Source organism: Purpureocillium takamizusanense, chromosome 5 (genome assembly GCF_022605165.1).
Source record: "Purpureocillium takamizusanense chromosome 5, complete sequence".
NCBI lineage: Eukaryota > Fungi > Ascomycota > Sordariomycetes > Hypocreales > Ophiocordycipitaceae > Purpureocillium > Purpureocillium takamizusanense.
Genome location: NC_063072.1, coordinates 2,672,509 through 2,687,835, shown reverse-complemented (window position 1 = coordinate 2,687,835; position 15,327 = coordinate 2,672,509). Strand labels below are relative to the sequence as shown.

The 15,327-nt window shown below is 59.6% G+C and overlaps 5 protein-coding genes across 7 annotated transcripts; 1 reads left to right on the top strand and 4 right to left on the bottom strand.

Moving 5' to 3' along the window:
* Positions 1-102: 102 nt before the first annotated feature.
* JDV02_006381 (uncharacterized protein) lies at positions 103-504 on the bottom strand (the record flags this gene model as incomplete). The annotated part of the gene is made up of 1 exon (XM_047987773.1): positions 103-504. The coding sequence occupies one exon, from the start codon at positions 502-504 to the stop codon at positions 103-105; it is 402 nt and encodes a 133-aa protein (XP_047843762.1).
* Positions 505-1,544: 1,040 nt separating this feature from the next.
* JDV02_006380 (uncharacterized protein) lies at positions 1,545-4,416 on the top strand. Of its 2 annotated transcripts, XM_047987772.1 has the most exons (3): positions 1,545-2,877; positions 2,960-2,993; positions 3,055-4,416. In XM_047987772.1, exons 1-3 carry the CDS (start codon positions 2,610-2,612, stop codon positions 4,286-4,288), a joined length of 1,536 nt encoding a protein of 511 aa, XP_047843761.1. In that variant the 5' UTR covers positions 1,545-2,609; the 3' UTR covers positions 4,289-4,416. The 2 variants fall into 2 exon arrangements, with proteins under 2 accessions (XP_047843761.1, XP_047843760.1); XM_047987771.1 differs by having other exon boundaries at positions 1,545-2,993.
* GRE2 (Methylglyoxal reductase (NADPH)) lies at positions 4,355-6,389 on the bottom strand. Of its 2 annotated transcripts, XM_047987769.1 has the most exons (4): positions 6,029-6,389; positions 5,895-5,915; positions 5,420-5,641; positions 4,355-5,216 (listed from the first exon to the last, which is right to left on the bottom strand). In XM_047987769.1, the coding sequence occupies exons 1-4, from the start codon at positions 6,048-6,050 to the stop codon at positions 4,453-4,455; spliced, it is 1,029 nt and encodes a 342-aa protein (XP_047843758.1). In that variant the 5' UTR covers positions 6,051-6,389; the 3' UTR covers positions 4,355-4,452. The 2 variants fall into 2 exon arrangements, with proteins under 2 accessions (XP_047843758.1, XP_047843759.1); XM_047987770.1 differs by lacking the exon at positions 6,029-6,389 and having other exon boundaries at positions 5,420-5,946.
* Positions 6,390-6,659: 270 nt separating this feature from the next.
* YME1 (i-AAA protease yme1) lies at positions 6,660-10,317 on the bottom strand. Its single transcript, XM_047987768.1, has 4 exons — positions 10,248-10,317; positions 9,741-10,184; positions 7,655-9,667; positions 6,660-7,598 (listed from the first exon to the last, which is right to left on the bottom strand). Exons 2-4 carry the CDS (start codon positions 9,765-9,767, stop codon positions 7,164-7,166), a joined length of 2,475 nt encoding a protein of 824 aa, XP_047843757.1. The 5' UTR covers positions 9,768-10,184; positions 10,248-10,317; the 3' UTR covers positions 6,660-7,163.
* A 2,837-nt stretch (positions 10,318-13,154) lies between these two features.
* Positions 13,155-14,572, bottom strand: JDV02_006377 (uncharacterized protein; the record flags this gene model as incomplete). Its single annotated transcript, XM_047987767.1, has 4 exons — positions 13,155-14,064; positions 14,117-14,196; positions 14,249-14,440; positions 14,498-14,572. 4 exons carry the CDS (start codon positions 14,570-14,572, stop codon positions 13,155-13,157), a joined length of 1,257 nt encoding a protein of 418 aa, XP_047843756.1.
* Between the last annotated feature and the right edge of the window lie 755 nt (positions 14,573-15,327).

Below are 15,327 nucleotides of genomic sequence, written 5' to 3'. Positions count from 1 at the left end.
GGGGAGTAAAGACCCCCATTTACTTGCCCAAGCCGATGGTTTTGACATACCTTAAAGTCAAATCCGTGTCGTGCGATTGGGGCTGCGGCCATGGCAGGCTGTCTAGTGCCGGGCAACCATGTGGCGTGCGTGTGCAGCCGCCTCGCTTGGATACTTTGCTGCTAAGTCGAGGGCCAGAGGCTGGCTGCCTGGCGCCAACGGGGCCTTGCGATTCCGACACGGCGACGACGGCGCATGCAAGACGGGAGGCTGCGTCTCGGTCGCGGCGCTCGTGTCGGGCCTTTGTTGAGCTTGTCGCCTCGTCACACCGCCGGGCAGCGAACATTCCGTCCGCGACGATGCCGCCATCAACGGACGGACAGCAAACGGGGCAGAGAAACAGAGGGAAGGGTACCGTAGAGAGGAATCCGCAGGCCGTTGCGTCTGGTCTGACAAGCTTTGGCCTCCCCGGGCCGCGAATGTCTCGCTGTCCCCGCGAGGTCGGACGGTGCCCCGGCCCTCCATGGCCGTCGGCGACTGAGACACCTCATTCGTACCATTGTTGGCCGTCTGGGCCAATGAGTGGGCGCAAGCGCCATGGCACGTCGGATGCCCGTCTTGGTGGGCCTCGCTCCCGAGTCAAGTTGAGGTATGACTGCCCTGAGGTCGACGGTGATGGGCGCACGTGGCGCTGAAAAATTGAGTACGAGTGCCCTGCACGGCATGCTGGTGCTTCGTACTTCGTATAGGGGACGCTGCCCATGTCATCTCACGCCCGCTCAGCAGGGCCCGGAGAGAGGTGATTGCCCACGGGCCTCTGCCCGTGGAGAGCTGCGTCGAGGGCCGGGCCGAGTACGAGCGGCCGATCGAGTCGTTCTGAGGCCGGACGATTGGACAATTCGTCTTCTACTTTACCGCCGAGGCTGGCTGGAGGGACGGAGGAGGGAGCTGGACGTGAGCAAACACGCGTCGCTGCATTGGAGGTCTCGCTTCTGGACGGCATCGACAGGTGCAAAGTGAGGTGTAGCTACGTTGGTGTTTTGTAAAGGCTGCCTGCGTACGAGGTAGGGTAGATGTGCGTATGAGTATCTGCGTGCGTGCGTGGTGCCTACGACTCGCGCCTGCCGTTCAATGCGCGTACGCAAAAGGCAAGCACGAGCAGCTGGGCCTGCCTGCCCCTGCCACACGAGCAAGGCAGTCTCCACTGCCTACCAACTAATACAGTATACTTCATAGCCCATCCCAATTCTTACCCGGCGGTCGTCGCTTGTTGTTGTCGTCGAATACCTTGTAACTAGTAACCTCAGCTATAGGTGACCCCAGGCCGCTAAGCCCTAGAGCCCTCCAGCTGAATCTACTAAGCCTTGGGGGGTGAATGCCGGGCCACCCATCTTACCTTAGTACTGTAAGCATCCTACAGGTAGGTACTGTAGGTACAGTACTAGTAGTATCCACTGCATGCCCTCCACTCCTGGGCTCCATGGACCCGACCAGTCTCTGTTCTGCCCTCCCGCCCTGAAAGGCTTTTTTTTTTTGGCTACCGTCACACCGCATCCGAGCGTCATCACTTCTTTCTCCCTTCTACTTTGTACGTCTTCACTACATGCGACCTCGCCTCATTACCAACCAACCCTTGCTTGTAAATCACTCCGCAGCCAACCATTGGCCGCTCTCCACCGGTGCCTGTACGATACAGCAGTGCCCGTTGCGTCCTTGGGCCGCCATCCCGACATCACCGGCCTTATCGGACGACGCTCATCACCCAACCCGGGCGGCTGATGGGGCACACTGCCGATGTCGCCGCACCCCTGGCCAGGGCCTGCCATAGCCCAATGCCGTTCGTCAAATGGCCAGTCGAGGTGCCACGCCGCCTGACGTGGCAGGCAGAGCCGCAGGGTCGCTGCCTGAGCACCTAGGGGGCAGGCAAGCAGAGTGCTGATAATTAAAGCAGTGATCCCCCCTTGTGACGGGAGCTACAGCACTCGGCCGCCGCCGACGAACCACGGCAGTCTCTGGGGCCGGAACCCCTGCCGGGGAGGCGGGCGCTGCAGATTCCACATGGCTTCGATGCTGGGGACCCGTCCTGTCAGCAGCATCTGGCGCCACCTGCTGGTGCGGGAGGGTGGGACCACTTGCAGTGCCATGGTCGCTCGAGATGACATGAGACGGACGAGCTCCCTACAAAAGTATCAACGTACAGACGAGCCCTCCTCGGGAGCCCAGCAAGCCGTGTAACCCGCGACTCTCCCGACCAGGCCCGAACGGTTCATGGCACCGCAGCCTCGTCACGCTCGAGTTCTCGACCATGTCCGTCACCGTCGCGGACCCGTGCGTCGCCGTCGTATGTGGCGCCCGACTGGCCGGGTGCCCTTGTCCTGGGCCGTCCGTCGAGGCATCGAGACATGCCACGGCTGCTGTCACCTTCGGGCCGGGCTTTCGTTTCAACATAGAAGCAGACGCCTGCTCCCTCTCCACGACGGCTCTCGCTCCTTTGGACGTTGCGCTTTTCCCTTTGACGCCTTGTCGCAGAACCGGCTAGATGGGTCTCCCGGGGCCAACTCTGAGGCTCCTCAGGTTTGACCCTCCATCTCGACTCCTGCCCAGCCTCGGAACCTGCCACTACCGTGGCTATGTCGCGCAGCACCGCTATACCCGACGTGAAGTGTGGCCCAAGCCGCCGGGGCATCCTGACTGTCGGCGTAGCAGACGTCCCTTCGTGTATTGCTGCCTGCCGCCGCCGCCTGCTTCAGTCCGTGTCGTCGCGCAACGAAACGCTTCAAGAATCGTGCCAGGCGCTGTCTTCAGACAGTGCCAACGCCAGTGAAGCGCTCCGCGCCGCATATGTTTGCAACCATCAGCTATGCGGCGTTCAAAACCGCACCGACCGCGGCCAAGATCGTGGGTGCCCTGCCCCCGGGCGGAATGAGAGCCGTCACGCCGGGTTCGGGGGAGCTGACACTTCATGCCGACACGTTTCCAGCCAATGTCAACTGGCTCATTGACACTTGCTCAAGGTACCGTATCCCTGCTCCTCAGACGTCATTTCATCGAATTTTTCCTAAGTGGCCTGCGCAGGCTTGGACAATATTCCCTGACAGATCCTGGACCTCCGCCTGCCATATTCAGCAAGAAATCAACGCCCGCAAATGAACAGGGTCCGCATCCATGCGGCCGACAAACGCCTGCAGCCTCCATCAAGTCAGATGGGCCCTATTCCCAGAGCCTACTCAAGCGTCTTCTGGCAAAAGTCGAGAGCAGATATTCACCTGATATGGCCGGGCTGCAGCCTGCGAGTGCCAGCATCACCACTCCCTCGTCTGCATCCTCGGCAATAGCGGGCGGTCCCATAAGGGATCCGTCGCTCGCTGCCGGCTTGCATCCACCTGCTGTCATAATCGCCGCGAGCCGTGGCAGCCGTGACACCGGCCTCTCCATCGGTGCCAAGATTACCATTGCTCTATCGACCGCCGCGGTGCTCTTCATCCTCGCCAGCCTCGTCCTCGTGTGGTATCTGCGATTCAGGCGGCAGGCTCGCCGGGCCCGACTTCATGGCGACAGCAACAGCAGCAGCAAGGACGACCATAGCCGAATCGGGGCGCACGGGTCCCCGATGCCCCTACTGTCCGCTGCGCCCAGGTTAACAAATCCGAGTGACTCGCCGCTGAGGCCACCTGCGCGACTGCGAGACCGCCGGTTCCTCGCAAGAGGAAGCAACTGGCCACTCAGCGATATGGATGAGTTTCCGCAGGGCATCGTCACGGGTAATGAGGACATGCCTACATCGCCAGGAGTAAGGAAACACAGGGCTCGACCAAGTTCTTTAAAGACGGGGGCCAGGTCTCTCAGAGTGGCCACGTCCAGAGGCACTGCGACGACTGGAACAGGCACGGTGCGATATGGCAACGTTGCATCGCCACCCCAGACACCCCGAACGCCGCGACAGCAAACATCATTGGACCTTTTCAGCATCGCGAGTCCTGGTCCGCCACCGACAAGGGCGCTGCCTTCGACACCGACGGAGCGGAGCCCGTCAGTCAGTCCGTCGACGAGACGCCAGCGGGAGGGCATCGGTGTGGCCATCGGGTCATGGTCGCAGACACCCGGAGGGTCACGCGAGCTGCTGCTCGAGCTTATGGAGGAGCCAGTGCAGGAGGCACACCGCAGTTGGGGAACATGGAGCGGGCGCAGCGGACCAGGGAGCGTCGGCATGGCTCCATCGTCTGTCGTGACCTCGACGCGAACAAGAGAGCTTAATAGCCCCGTCATGGACGAGGGGGAACTCGAGCGGCTAGGTGGTACGTACAAGTGAGTAATGAGGAGGAAGGGAGAGAGGGTGCCGATGATGATGACGGTCACGCATAGTAATGGGCATGAGCAGCGATACCTGACTTGATTCTTTAATTGAACGACACTTGGTGATGATGCCATCTGCGGATCCGAAGTTCCCTCACCAATTTTTGGTTTGTCTTACCCCTACAGCCCGTATGTCTTGAGGGATCGCACAACTCCCTCGACGCTGTCCTCGAGGCTCGTCCACTGGATGCCAAGGACGCGGACCGTCTCGTCGTTATTGTACTTGAAGTTTTTGTCGGCCGGGGGTGCCCCGCCACCGGGGACGTCGGGCCCCGGGAGGCGGTCCGCGTACTCGGGGAAGCGCTCGCGCACAATGTCGACGAGACGGCGGTTGGAGAAGCGCCCGCCCACGGGGAAGAGCCGCCGGCCGCCGGCGTCGGGCTTTTCCATGGCGAGGACGTGGGCGCGGGCCACATCGCGAACATCAACCCAAATGGTGACGAGCCCCGTATCGGGCGCGCCGCCGGCGGCCCACGCGCCGCGGCACATGGCCACGAAGCGCTCGTTGGACGTGTTGACGGCGTCGAGGGACGCGACGCCGCCTCCTGGGGCAAGGGGCCCGTAGACCATGGGGGGGCAGACGGTGGCGAGGTCAAAGGCCGGGCGCTCGCGGGCGACAAAGTCCCAGGCGGCGCGCTCGGCGAGCGTCTTGGACACGCGGTAGGCGGTGGCGGGCGAGGAGTGCACGTCGGCGATGGTGGAGGGGTTCCACGACGACTCGTCAAAGGTGGTGCCGGGGTCGCCGAGCAGCGCCTCGGTCAAGACGGCGGCGAAGGACGAGGTGACGACGACGCGGCGCACCGACGGGGCGAGGCGGTGCACGGCGCGGAGGATGGACGTGGTGCCCACGAGGGCCGGGTCGATGAGCTCCGTCTGCGCGTCGGCTGTGGGTGCATAGTAGGGTTCGTCAGTCGGGCTTTTGATTCTTCCCCTCTCCTCCTCTCCCCCTTTCACGATGATTCATGGATAGAAAGCCACAGAGCATAACAGTAAACAAACAAGGTCGACACCAAAATAGGAAGACGAAGGAGGAGGAGAAGAGTAAGAACCCCCCAAAAAGGAAAGAAAAGAGGAAAAAGAAACGTACTCCACCGAAAGTGAAACGGACTCGCCGTGTGCATCACTACCTCGATCCCCGGCGTCTTCGCCACCACGTCGTCAAACGCGCCCTCGACGGCAATGTCGCCCACGATGGCGACGCTCAGCCTGTCGCTGGCGTGCGCCTCGCGCAGCCGCGCGGCCTTGTCCTCGGAGCGCACCGTCGTCACCACCGTGTGGCCCGCGGCGAGTAGCTGCTCGACGATGTGCGCTGTTGGGGGGCAGGCAGTGTTTGGTGGTTAGCCACCGAATAAAGGAGCGGTCGTGGGAAGGTGAAAAGTTAGGAAAAGCCTCCCCCCCCGGCTGCTGCTGCTGCTGCCGTGCCGCCGCCGCCCATCTATGTTCCCTCCCCCTGGGGGATTGAAGGGGGAAGAGGAGGAGGAGGAGGGTGGTTGGCTCTTGCGCGGTGGTTGGAGGCGTAGAAGGAGGAGAGTAAAGGGGAGGGGGGTCGGAAGGGGAATTACCGGCAATGAAGCCCGAGCCACCTGTTCATCGTCAGCGTTCATTCACTCTTCTATCACCACACCACGAGCTTAAAACGTAAGCTCGCTCCAAGCCGTAGAGCGTAGCAGCAAAAGGAAATAAAAAACAGACTCACCAGTGACCAAAATCTTCGTCATCTTTGCTGCCAAATCAGCCGATCCAAAAGAGTCAAGAACCCCAAACTGAGACGCTGACGATCCTTGGGCTCTCTCTCCTTCTTCCCTCCAGATGCACGAAAGAGAGATAGGCAATCAAAAAAAATAAAATAAAATAAAACAATCAGTCCAATCGGTCAGGACTCAGGGTCGTAGAGCGAATAATCCCGGCGCAACGAAAAGGTGATTTTTCAAGACTATGAAAGACAGAGGGAAGGGGTGGGATAGTACCGTAGAGAAAGCATGAATGAAGGAAACGGTCGTTGTTGGCTGGCCCACGAAATCAACCTTCAACCCCCGCCGTCCGTCCGGGATCGCTCCCCGCCTTCGTGCGTGGGCGCGCGCCGCGCCCTCCCGCAGGAATCCCCCTCCCCCTCCCCCTCCCCCCCATACGTAGTTACGTTGTTGGCCTTTGACTTCGATTACGCCATGTTAGGGGAGGCGCGGGGGGGCTGGGAGCCGGCAGAGCGCCGCGGCCCCCCCTTACCTCATGTCCGCGATGCCGCTCCTGCGGCGTCCAAGTCTGGCTGGCGGTGGCGCTACATAGAACTGGGTCCGCGCGGGGGTCACCACGGGGGTCAAGTCAAGCAGTCCGAGCTACGTGCTTCATACGAATATAAGATAATACGTACTTGACTACTCAGACAGCTGGGTGGCCTGGCCCTTGCCAAGACACACAGACAAGTTCCTTTGGCATTCACGTCGCAACTCCGCATGGCCGATGAGATGATTTGAGCGTGACTCAATGGAATAATGCATTGCGATGCGAGCTTATGTCACACAGATGACTGACAGTTATACACGTGGATGACTGTTGGCGCCGACCAAACGCTGTCCGCATAATCGTGGTCCAGCAACTTACACCACTCCTCCCGCAGGCACTCGCTTGTCCCCACCTCTGCTTTGCTCCGGGCGGGGGGGCTATCATGATGCAGCAACTCGTCTGCAAGCAGCAGACCAGCCGTAGCCAATCGAACCTCTGTCCTCCACTACGACTCGTCGAGTCGAAGAGGCCCGAGAAATGGGGCTGCCACCCACCCACCTACCCAGACAACACGCGAATCAACTGCACCCAGCCTCGCCGCTCTCGAGTCCTCAGTCCGCGCCCGACGACTTGGCAGGAGCGGGAGGCGCAGGCGACTCCGGCGGGTGCGGGTGAGGCACTCCGTTCAGCCCGGGCGGTTGGGGCGTGTCGTCCGGAATCGGCAGGACCAGCGGTCCCTTGGGCACAATGGTGCGTCCAGGCAGCTTCTCCCCGCGAATCACCATCTCGACCTCGGCCTTGTCCAGAGTCTCGTACTCGATGAGCGCCTTGGCCAGCAGGTCCAGCTCCTTGCGCTTCTCCGTCAGCAACTTCCTAACGTCCTCGTACGACTTCTTCATCGCCTTTTGGACTTCGCCCTCGATCACACTCCTCGTCTCGGAGCTGAGGTTCTCATAACGGCGGCCATATTCGACAGGGCCCAGCACGTCGGACATGCCGAAAAGCGTCACCATCATGAAGCTGAGGTCCGTCGCCCGTTCTAGGTCCTGTGTATAGTTAACACACATGGCCAAGCCATTCTTGTTATCGAAAGTAGACTCACACTCGACACGCCCGACGTCACCTTGTCGTCGCCGTAGCGCATCTCCTCGGCCATCTTGCCACCGAGCAGCACGCGGATGTTGGCCATGTACTCGGCAGCAGTGTGTGAGTACTTGTCCATCTGAGGGACTTGCGCCGTGTGGCCCAAGGTAGGGCCCTTGGGAAGAATCGTGACCTTGTAGAGCCGGCTGGAACTATCCTTGTCGAAAAGCTGCACCAGCGCGTGGCCAGCCTCGTGATATGCCGTCATCTCCTTCTCCTTCTCCGTCACCACCATCGATTTCCTCTCGGCGCCCATGGTGACGCGATCATATGCCCACTCCATGTCCTGCTTGGAGACCATCGTCGCCCTAGCACGAGACGCTCGAAGAGCAGCCAGGTTGAGCATATTCTCCAGCTCGGCACCGGAGCGGCCCGGTGACCGGGCAGCGACCGCCTCAAGGTCGACATCCGGCGCACACTTGATCTTCTTCGCGTGATGTTTCAGGATTGCAAGGCGACCCCGCACGTCCGGCAGGTCGACGTTGATGTGCCGGTCGAAGCGGCCAGGGCGCGTGAGCGCCTTATCGAGAAGCTTGGGAAGGTTAGTCGCGCCCATGATGATGATTTTGGTGTCCTGGTCGAAGCCATCCAGCTCGGTGAGCAGCTGGTTGAGCGTCTGCTTGGCGTGGGCTTGGTCCCGAGGGTTTCGCTTGCCACCGATGGCATCCAGTTCGTCGATGAAGATGATGGCAGGTGACTTGGCTTTGGCGGCGGCAAACAGCTCCCGAACACGCTTGGCGCCAACTCCGACAAAGATTTCGTCAAACTCGCTTCCGGACATGTAGAAGAAGGGCACGCCGGCCTCACCGGCGACGGCTCGGGCAAGCAGCGTCTTGCCCGTTCCGGGAGGACCCACGAGTAGAACGCCCTTGGGCAGCTTGGCCCCCAGGTCAGAGAACTTCTCGGGGTTGCGGAGGAACTCGACCACCTCCTGGAGTTCGTCCTTCGCCTCGTCGCAACCGTGGACATCACTAAACCGGGTTGTCTGCTTTTCAGCCTTGACTTCGGACTCGTTCTTGGCCCCGGGGCCTCGGCGGAAAGAGCTCAGTGTTTCGATCAGAATGGTGACGGCCGCGAAGCAGAGATACGTGACGACGACAAACGTGGCGAAGAACTTGACCCAGCGAAAGATGAGCGAACGGGTGGATTCCTGAACAACGACATGGATGGGCTCTCCCTTGGCACCCATGGAGTTGGCCGCGCCGCTTCCACCGGCTGCAGAGCCAGCGAAGACCTGGTCTTGGCCGGACCATGGACCCCTAGCATACGAAGCTGTGCCGACCGAGCCTGCCGTTGCGTTGGTACCGGCGTTGAGGGCCGCTATAGCCTTCTTATACGCCTCCTCGGTCGCAGCGTTGGTCGCGAAACGTCCGGACTGATAGCGTTCGACCAAGATGCCGGGCATGTTGGCTCGGAGGAGCAACTGGTAGAATGCGTTCTGCACATTCGCATTGCCGGGATTCCTGTTTGCCGACTCCTCCACCGTTGCCAGCTGGTTGCGCGAGATGCCGCTCGAGGTACCAAATCCCCGATGTGGCATGCCAGTAGCCCGCAGGTTCAAACCAAGGCGAGAGGAGGACATGTTCCGTGCCGTAACCATTGTGCTGAAGCCAGAGCGCATAAACGGGCGTACAAGTGCAGACGTGGCAGACATCTGGGGCTGGAAGAGAGGGCGTCGCAATATCGGGTTCGCTGCCTGTAGGCCGACGCGGGTCAAGTTCAGCACGGCATGTTGGGCGCTCGTGGAGGTTACGGTGCCGGATACTTTCGGTAGGAGTTGCGATCGTATACTAGGATCTTGAAGAAAGTCGGGAAGGGTACTTGTCGCCTGCTTCGGCGGCTGCTCAACGGCCTGGTGTCTCGCCGACGCAGCTCGGTCCGCGTGCCGGGACGACAGGGCAGCGCTTCTCCATGGGGCAGCGAGGGTGCCTGCGACCGAGGGCCAGGCGTCCGCAGCGGCGGCCGCCATGTTCTAAGGACAGGACGTTTTAGCATGACCCGCCTCAAGCAAGATGATGGGGAGCGTGGTCACGAGCTTGACTCACCGGCAGCAGCGCTCCTTGGAAAGCCATCACGGCTTCGTCAGGTTACCCGACGACTCAGTTCCGGCGCCCCAGGAGATGCACACTAGGTGGAGAGTCGCAGTCGAAAGGGCAGGGGTTAAAAAGAGAGGCACCGGTCGGTCAGGTGACGATGACGTTTGTGGTCCCTGTGCGGCCCGGTGTGGTGGCGGCTCGATCGAGGGGCCGCGAGGTCTGAAAGGGTCGCGCGCGGCAGGGAACGTCTCCGGACGAGGTTGGCGGCGGCGGGGGAAAAGGATCGTCTCAAGAGCGTCTACCTCGCCGTTCGCATGGTGTCGGCGCGATGCGAGGGCGACGCCGACTAGAGCAAGCGTGATGAAGAGGCGTGCGTGCGGTGATGGGTGTTCGGGACTTGCCACTCACTCAACCGTGTCTCAACAGCGCCCGACATCGTCATGCGTTGGTTTTCTCCGAGCCTTAGTCAGCAGACAAGTCACGTTTTTTCCCCCTAAGCCGGCACGGCACACCCACCGAACTCCGACTTGGGGGAGGCTCTCTGTAGCCTCAGGCCAGCAGGCCAGCACCGCAGGTCACCTGACCGAATCACCAGGAATTGGATCGCTCGGCCGAGGCCGACAGACAGCAGCACTGACAGTCAACCTCAGACCGTTGAACCCCTACACTGGACGTCCACCCTTCTTTTTCTCTCACTGCGCTCTCACCTCAATCTCTCTCTCCTCTCTCTTTCCTCACCCCAGCATGTGTCCCCACAGATTTATTGCTTGATGTCAGGTCGAGGTTACAGTCAACGCCCCTCAAACGGTCCGTCTAGGTGCATCAAACAAGTACTACATTCAATTACATATTGCTTCGTGCCGCGTTCCGTACCGTACCGTACCGTACCTGCCGTCGCGACACCCGTCCCGTCCTATAATTGACTCACCTCAGCCCCCCTTCCTCCGCCCTCCCACCCTCCTTCGGGTTGCTGGGCTTTTCCTGGTCTGTCGGCAATACTACTTGCTCATTGTACTCCCAATCCGAGGCACCTAACAGTATGTATGTATAGTAGCAACTCTATTAGACGAGTGTATGTGCGCATTGCTCGCAACATGCCGCAGGCGGCGGCGGCGGCGGCCCCCAAGTGGATGGATGGATGGATGGATGCACCCAGCAATGGACAACATCGCTGCGGCCGAACGAGATGGCCCTTCTGGTCCGGACCCCAACTGCCGGGGCCAGCCCGGCCGGATGGAACCCTGTGAAAGTGTCTGGCCTTGCCTTGATACTGGGTGCGTACGAAGGAAGGAAGCCAGGGTGTGTTCATGGCTGCCTTGCATTAGTACGTAGTGCACCAGGATGGCACTGCTCAGAGTCCGTACCTAAGGTACAGTACTAGCTGAGGTGGTATTATGTGGCATCGGTGTTTACTGCCAGATACCTTATCCTTCGCGCACATGAACCTGGTTCCCTGCCTGCATTACTGCTGCGCCCTATATAGAAACGTAGTATATGTCAACAAGGTATACCGAGTCTGTATTCTATCAAACATCTGGGAAAACCCGACCACTATTACCTCTATTACTACTCCTACTACTACCACCACCACTACCACCCGTGTACCCAGCCGGCAAGACAAGTGCCTCCGCCTCCTCTTCCTCCTCCTCCTCCTCCTCCTCCTCCTCATCCGCGCAGGCACCACCCAGTGTCGTACTTCATACCTCGGTACGAAGTATGTGTTGTACCATATTTCGTACCAGTCACATCCGCCTCCCCAGCAAGCTCCTCCTCCTCCTCCTCCTCCTCCTCCTCCTCCTCCTCGCTTCCGCATCCAGCCCGCCGCCCAAATGAATTTCCGTTCGCATTTGTTGACAAGTCTGTTCGCCGATCCAACCGGGACCCACCTTCCCCCCTTCTCGCCTTTTCGGGCTGCCCTGATGGACACCTAAATTGACTGAATGCATGACTGACATCCACCATTGTCAGTATGTATCCATACGCCCGCCCGCCCACCCGCCCCTCCACCAAGGCCCTTCCCCCCCTGCTGGTCCCCGCCTGCGCTCACATGTGCTCTGTCGGCAATAACAGACAAAAAACAAGAGTAGACGCCAGTCTGGGCATGTTCCGCAGTGGAGACACGCGCGCCTCTCACTCAATTGATGCTGTTGCTGCTGCTGCGCACGCCAGGTAACTAGGCAAGGGCCACCATGGTTGGGCCGTCGTCCCGGCACGTCTTTTCTGCACCCCTGACTCGCGCGCCGATCCGATCCCATCTCACATCTATCTAAGCAGTTGGGCCCCCAGCCGTTTGTTCATATGACAAGCCGATTTTTTGCTGCTCGACACCGCAAAAGTAATACCAGCCGGTCCACACCCTTGTAATGACCTCATGTTGCCTACGTAGTATCAGTCCAACAACCGAACTGGCCCAGTCATGTTTGCTTCACTTATACAAGACGGCTGCACGAAGTAGCAGGCAACAAACGCCAGTCGCAATCAATCACACATTGTTGTGACTTGTACATGTACAGAATAGTAGCATAGGAGTCCAACCAAGCAACTCCCATGAGCAGGCCAATTCGTCGGCGCCATAAACCCCCCAAGAGAGACCCCCCCCCTCTCTTTTTAATTGCCATCTCGGCTTTAGCCATCCAGTACGAGTAATTCACCCGCCAAATCACCCAACCCGCACCCCAACTCCACCAAATGCCGCCGATCCATGTCTGTCAGATGCCAGCCAAGCGGCCGCCATCCCACAGGTCCCGTCCGCCGTCCGTGAGGCCACAAGAGACAACAAGCATCCCCATGGCTGTCCAGAGCGCCCACCCGGGGTTGCAACCCTGAATCGCCCGGTGCTGCGGCGCCGTGACCAGGTACACCCGGCTAAACCGGTGCCATGTTGAAATTGCTGTGGGAATCGCAGGCTGCGGCGGCACGCCTGACAATCGCAATCAAGACTTGTCCCAGTCCACAGACGAGGACAACCGTTCGCAAGGCGCGACCGTCTTGGTGGAGAAAATCGTTTACACGTCCAAGCCAGTCGCCCAGGGTTATCGTAAAGCAAAAAAAGACCGTTTTGCGCCAAATATGACTTATCGGTATGGGGCTTCGCAGTAGCCAGTCATAACGCAACGCCATGGTAGTATGATAGTCGATGATGTTGTTCATGCTGCCGGAGGGGGGTTTGCAGCAGACCGCCCCAGCTGAAGCACCGGGGCGAGCGCATCCTGCAGCCGGAGGGGCGACGAATGCACCCTGTATGTGTGATTCTCTGTCGCCCAGGTGGTATATCCACATTGAAATAAGAGCAATACATTAGAAATGTTGTAAATGCGGGATTAGGTAGTCTTTGATGAAACGTAGTTGTACAGCGGCTCCCTAAGAAGCCCCAGTCTTGTACAGGGGGGTGAGGAATCCTCGAACATTTGCAGCTGTAGTCTCTCACATTGTCTCGATGCGAGTGCTGGGAAGTTGCATCGTTGGGTCCTCGAATTCGATCTTCGGTCCGCCGTACAGGTCGTACACACCTGAACCAAATGGCGGGAGCTGGCCGATGGTCGCGACCTCTACCGGGGCCTGGTACTGGTACCAGGCCTCGGCTACGGGCTGTGAGGGTTGGTGGTACTGCTCAGGCGCATTTTGCGCCGGTTGCTGCGCCGGTTGGTTGGGCATGTTCGCTGGCATCTGCTGAGAGTACTGGACCATTGAGGATTGCTGCTGGACGGGTGAAGCTGCTTGCATGGCATACGCCGGTGCCTGCGGAGGTTGGTGCGTGTACATGGTTTCAGGGATTGTCGGGCTGCTGCCCGAGACTGGCGAAAAGCTGCCTGGGCTGCTGCTCAAGGACGTGACGCTGCCCCCCGAGTAGGGAATCTCGATATTGGCCCGCTCGACGTGTTGCCGAGGGATGTATGCTTGTTGGACGTTTGTGGTGTTCATGGTAGCAATGCCAGGGTTGCTTTGCTCAATAACGTAATAGTGCTGAGGCATGCTGGCCGTGCGCTGTACCATCTGTAGGCCCTGTTGCTGGCCATGGGGCGAGGCCGAGTGGTACTCTTGCGCTTCGGCGGCGACGCTGTGGCGATGGGGTAACTGCTGGGCCATGTTGTAGTTCATGTGGTGGCCAAAGTCGGCGAACGAGGCAGCGCGTTGCATGGCGTGGGCTTGGGCCAAGGACGAGTGCGAGGCCAACGGGCCGTGACCTGGCCAGGACACAGAGGACTGTGTAGGAGTGGGAGGCGACTCGCATCCGTCTGATTCCGAGGTGCAGTCGTCCAACAAGTCATTCGGATGTAGCCCGCGCTGGTGAGACCGCCGCTGGTGCTTGACCATGGTCGTCTTTCGGCAGAAGCTAGGACGTGTCAGTGTCACTGATGGCGGAGTGCGGGTCGGTGGTTTCGAACCTCTTCAGGCAACCATCGTGGGCGCACTTGTAAGGGCGCTTTCCGGTGTGAATGCGTCGATGGCGAGCCAAACTAGAAGACTGCAAAAGGGTGAGTCAAGAGGTCGACAGGGTCCGCAGGGGAGTCACGTACATCAGAAAACCTCTTCCCACAACCAATGTGCTGGCACTGGTGAGGTTTCTCGCCAGTGTGTGTTCGGATGTGGACTGTAAGAGCACTCCTCTGGATGAAGCTCTTTCCACAACCAGGGGTAGAGCACATGTAAGGACGCTCATTCGTGTGTATCCTATAGTGCCTTTGAAGGTCTGACTTGCGGTTGAAGCTCTGAGGGGCGGGGTTAGCGAGCGCTGTACAGCGATGCCGTGGAGAGCAAAGACGTGCCTTGTTGCATGTTTCCCAGTCGCACTGAAAAGGGCGAGTCGTAGGTTCGTACTCGACGAGTTCGAGAAGTTCCATGGCGGTGTGCGTTGGCTGTTACTCAGGCCGGGAGACGTTGTATTCTGTGTCTGTTTTGTCGGAGGTTATGGCAATGAGATGGTTGATGAGGAATTGCCAGGTGACGGGCGAGGACTAGACCGTCATAAACAGGGATGACTGAAGGACCCTGAAGCGGATGGTCGCGGATGGTCCGGTAGTGAGCGGTCCGTACTGCTGACGTATCCGGGCCGAGTTGATGCAATCGAGTAGCAACGGCGTCGATAATGGTCAGACAAGTGCAACAAGAAAGAGTCGAGCTTTCTTTTTGCTGTTGCGCTTGTGATGGCGCCGGCGTAGTCTCTGGGGTAGCGAGAAACGGTCGAATTCAGGAAGAGCCTGGTGTCTGAGACAGGGACAGAGACAGAGACACGAGTGATTGAGACGAGGAGGAGGAAGAGACGCAACGGTAAGGGACGAGTGGTAAGGCAGGGAGTGAATGAGGGTATGGGAGGGAGGGTATATAAGTGGTGATGGAGGAGATCGGGGAGAGGGGTCGAGGAAGAGGGAGGAGGTTATGTATGTACGGCAACGGACGGGAGAGGTGGTGGAAGGCTATCGCAGAGGGCTCGATATGTACTTGTAGGCGTGTACCTGACGGAGGTGGTGTGTACGGCAGAGTCCACCTGAGGCTTTGCCGGCGAAAAGGTAGGTACAGGCAGTGGAATATGATCGGGGTCGGGAGGCAGGGGGGGTGGGTGGTGGAACTCTGGATCAAAGTGGTGGGTCGGGGGTCC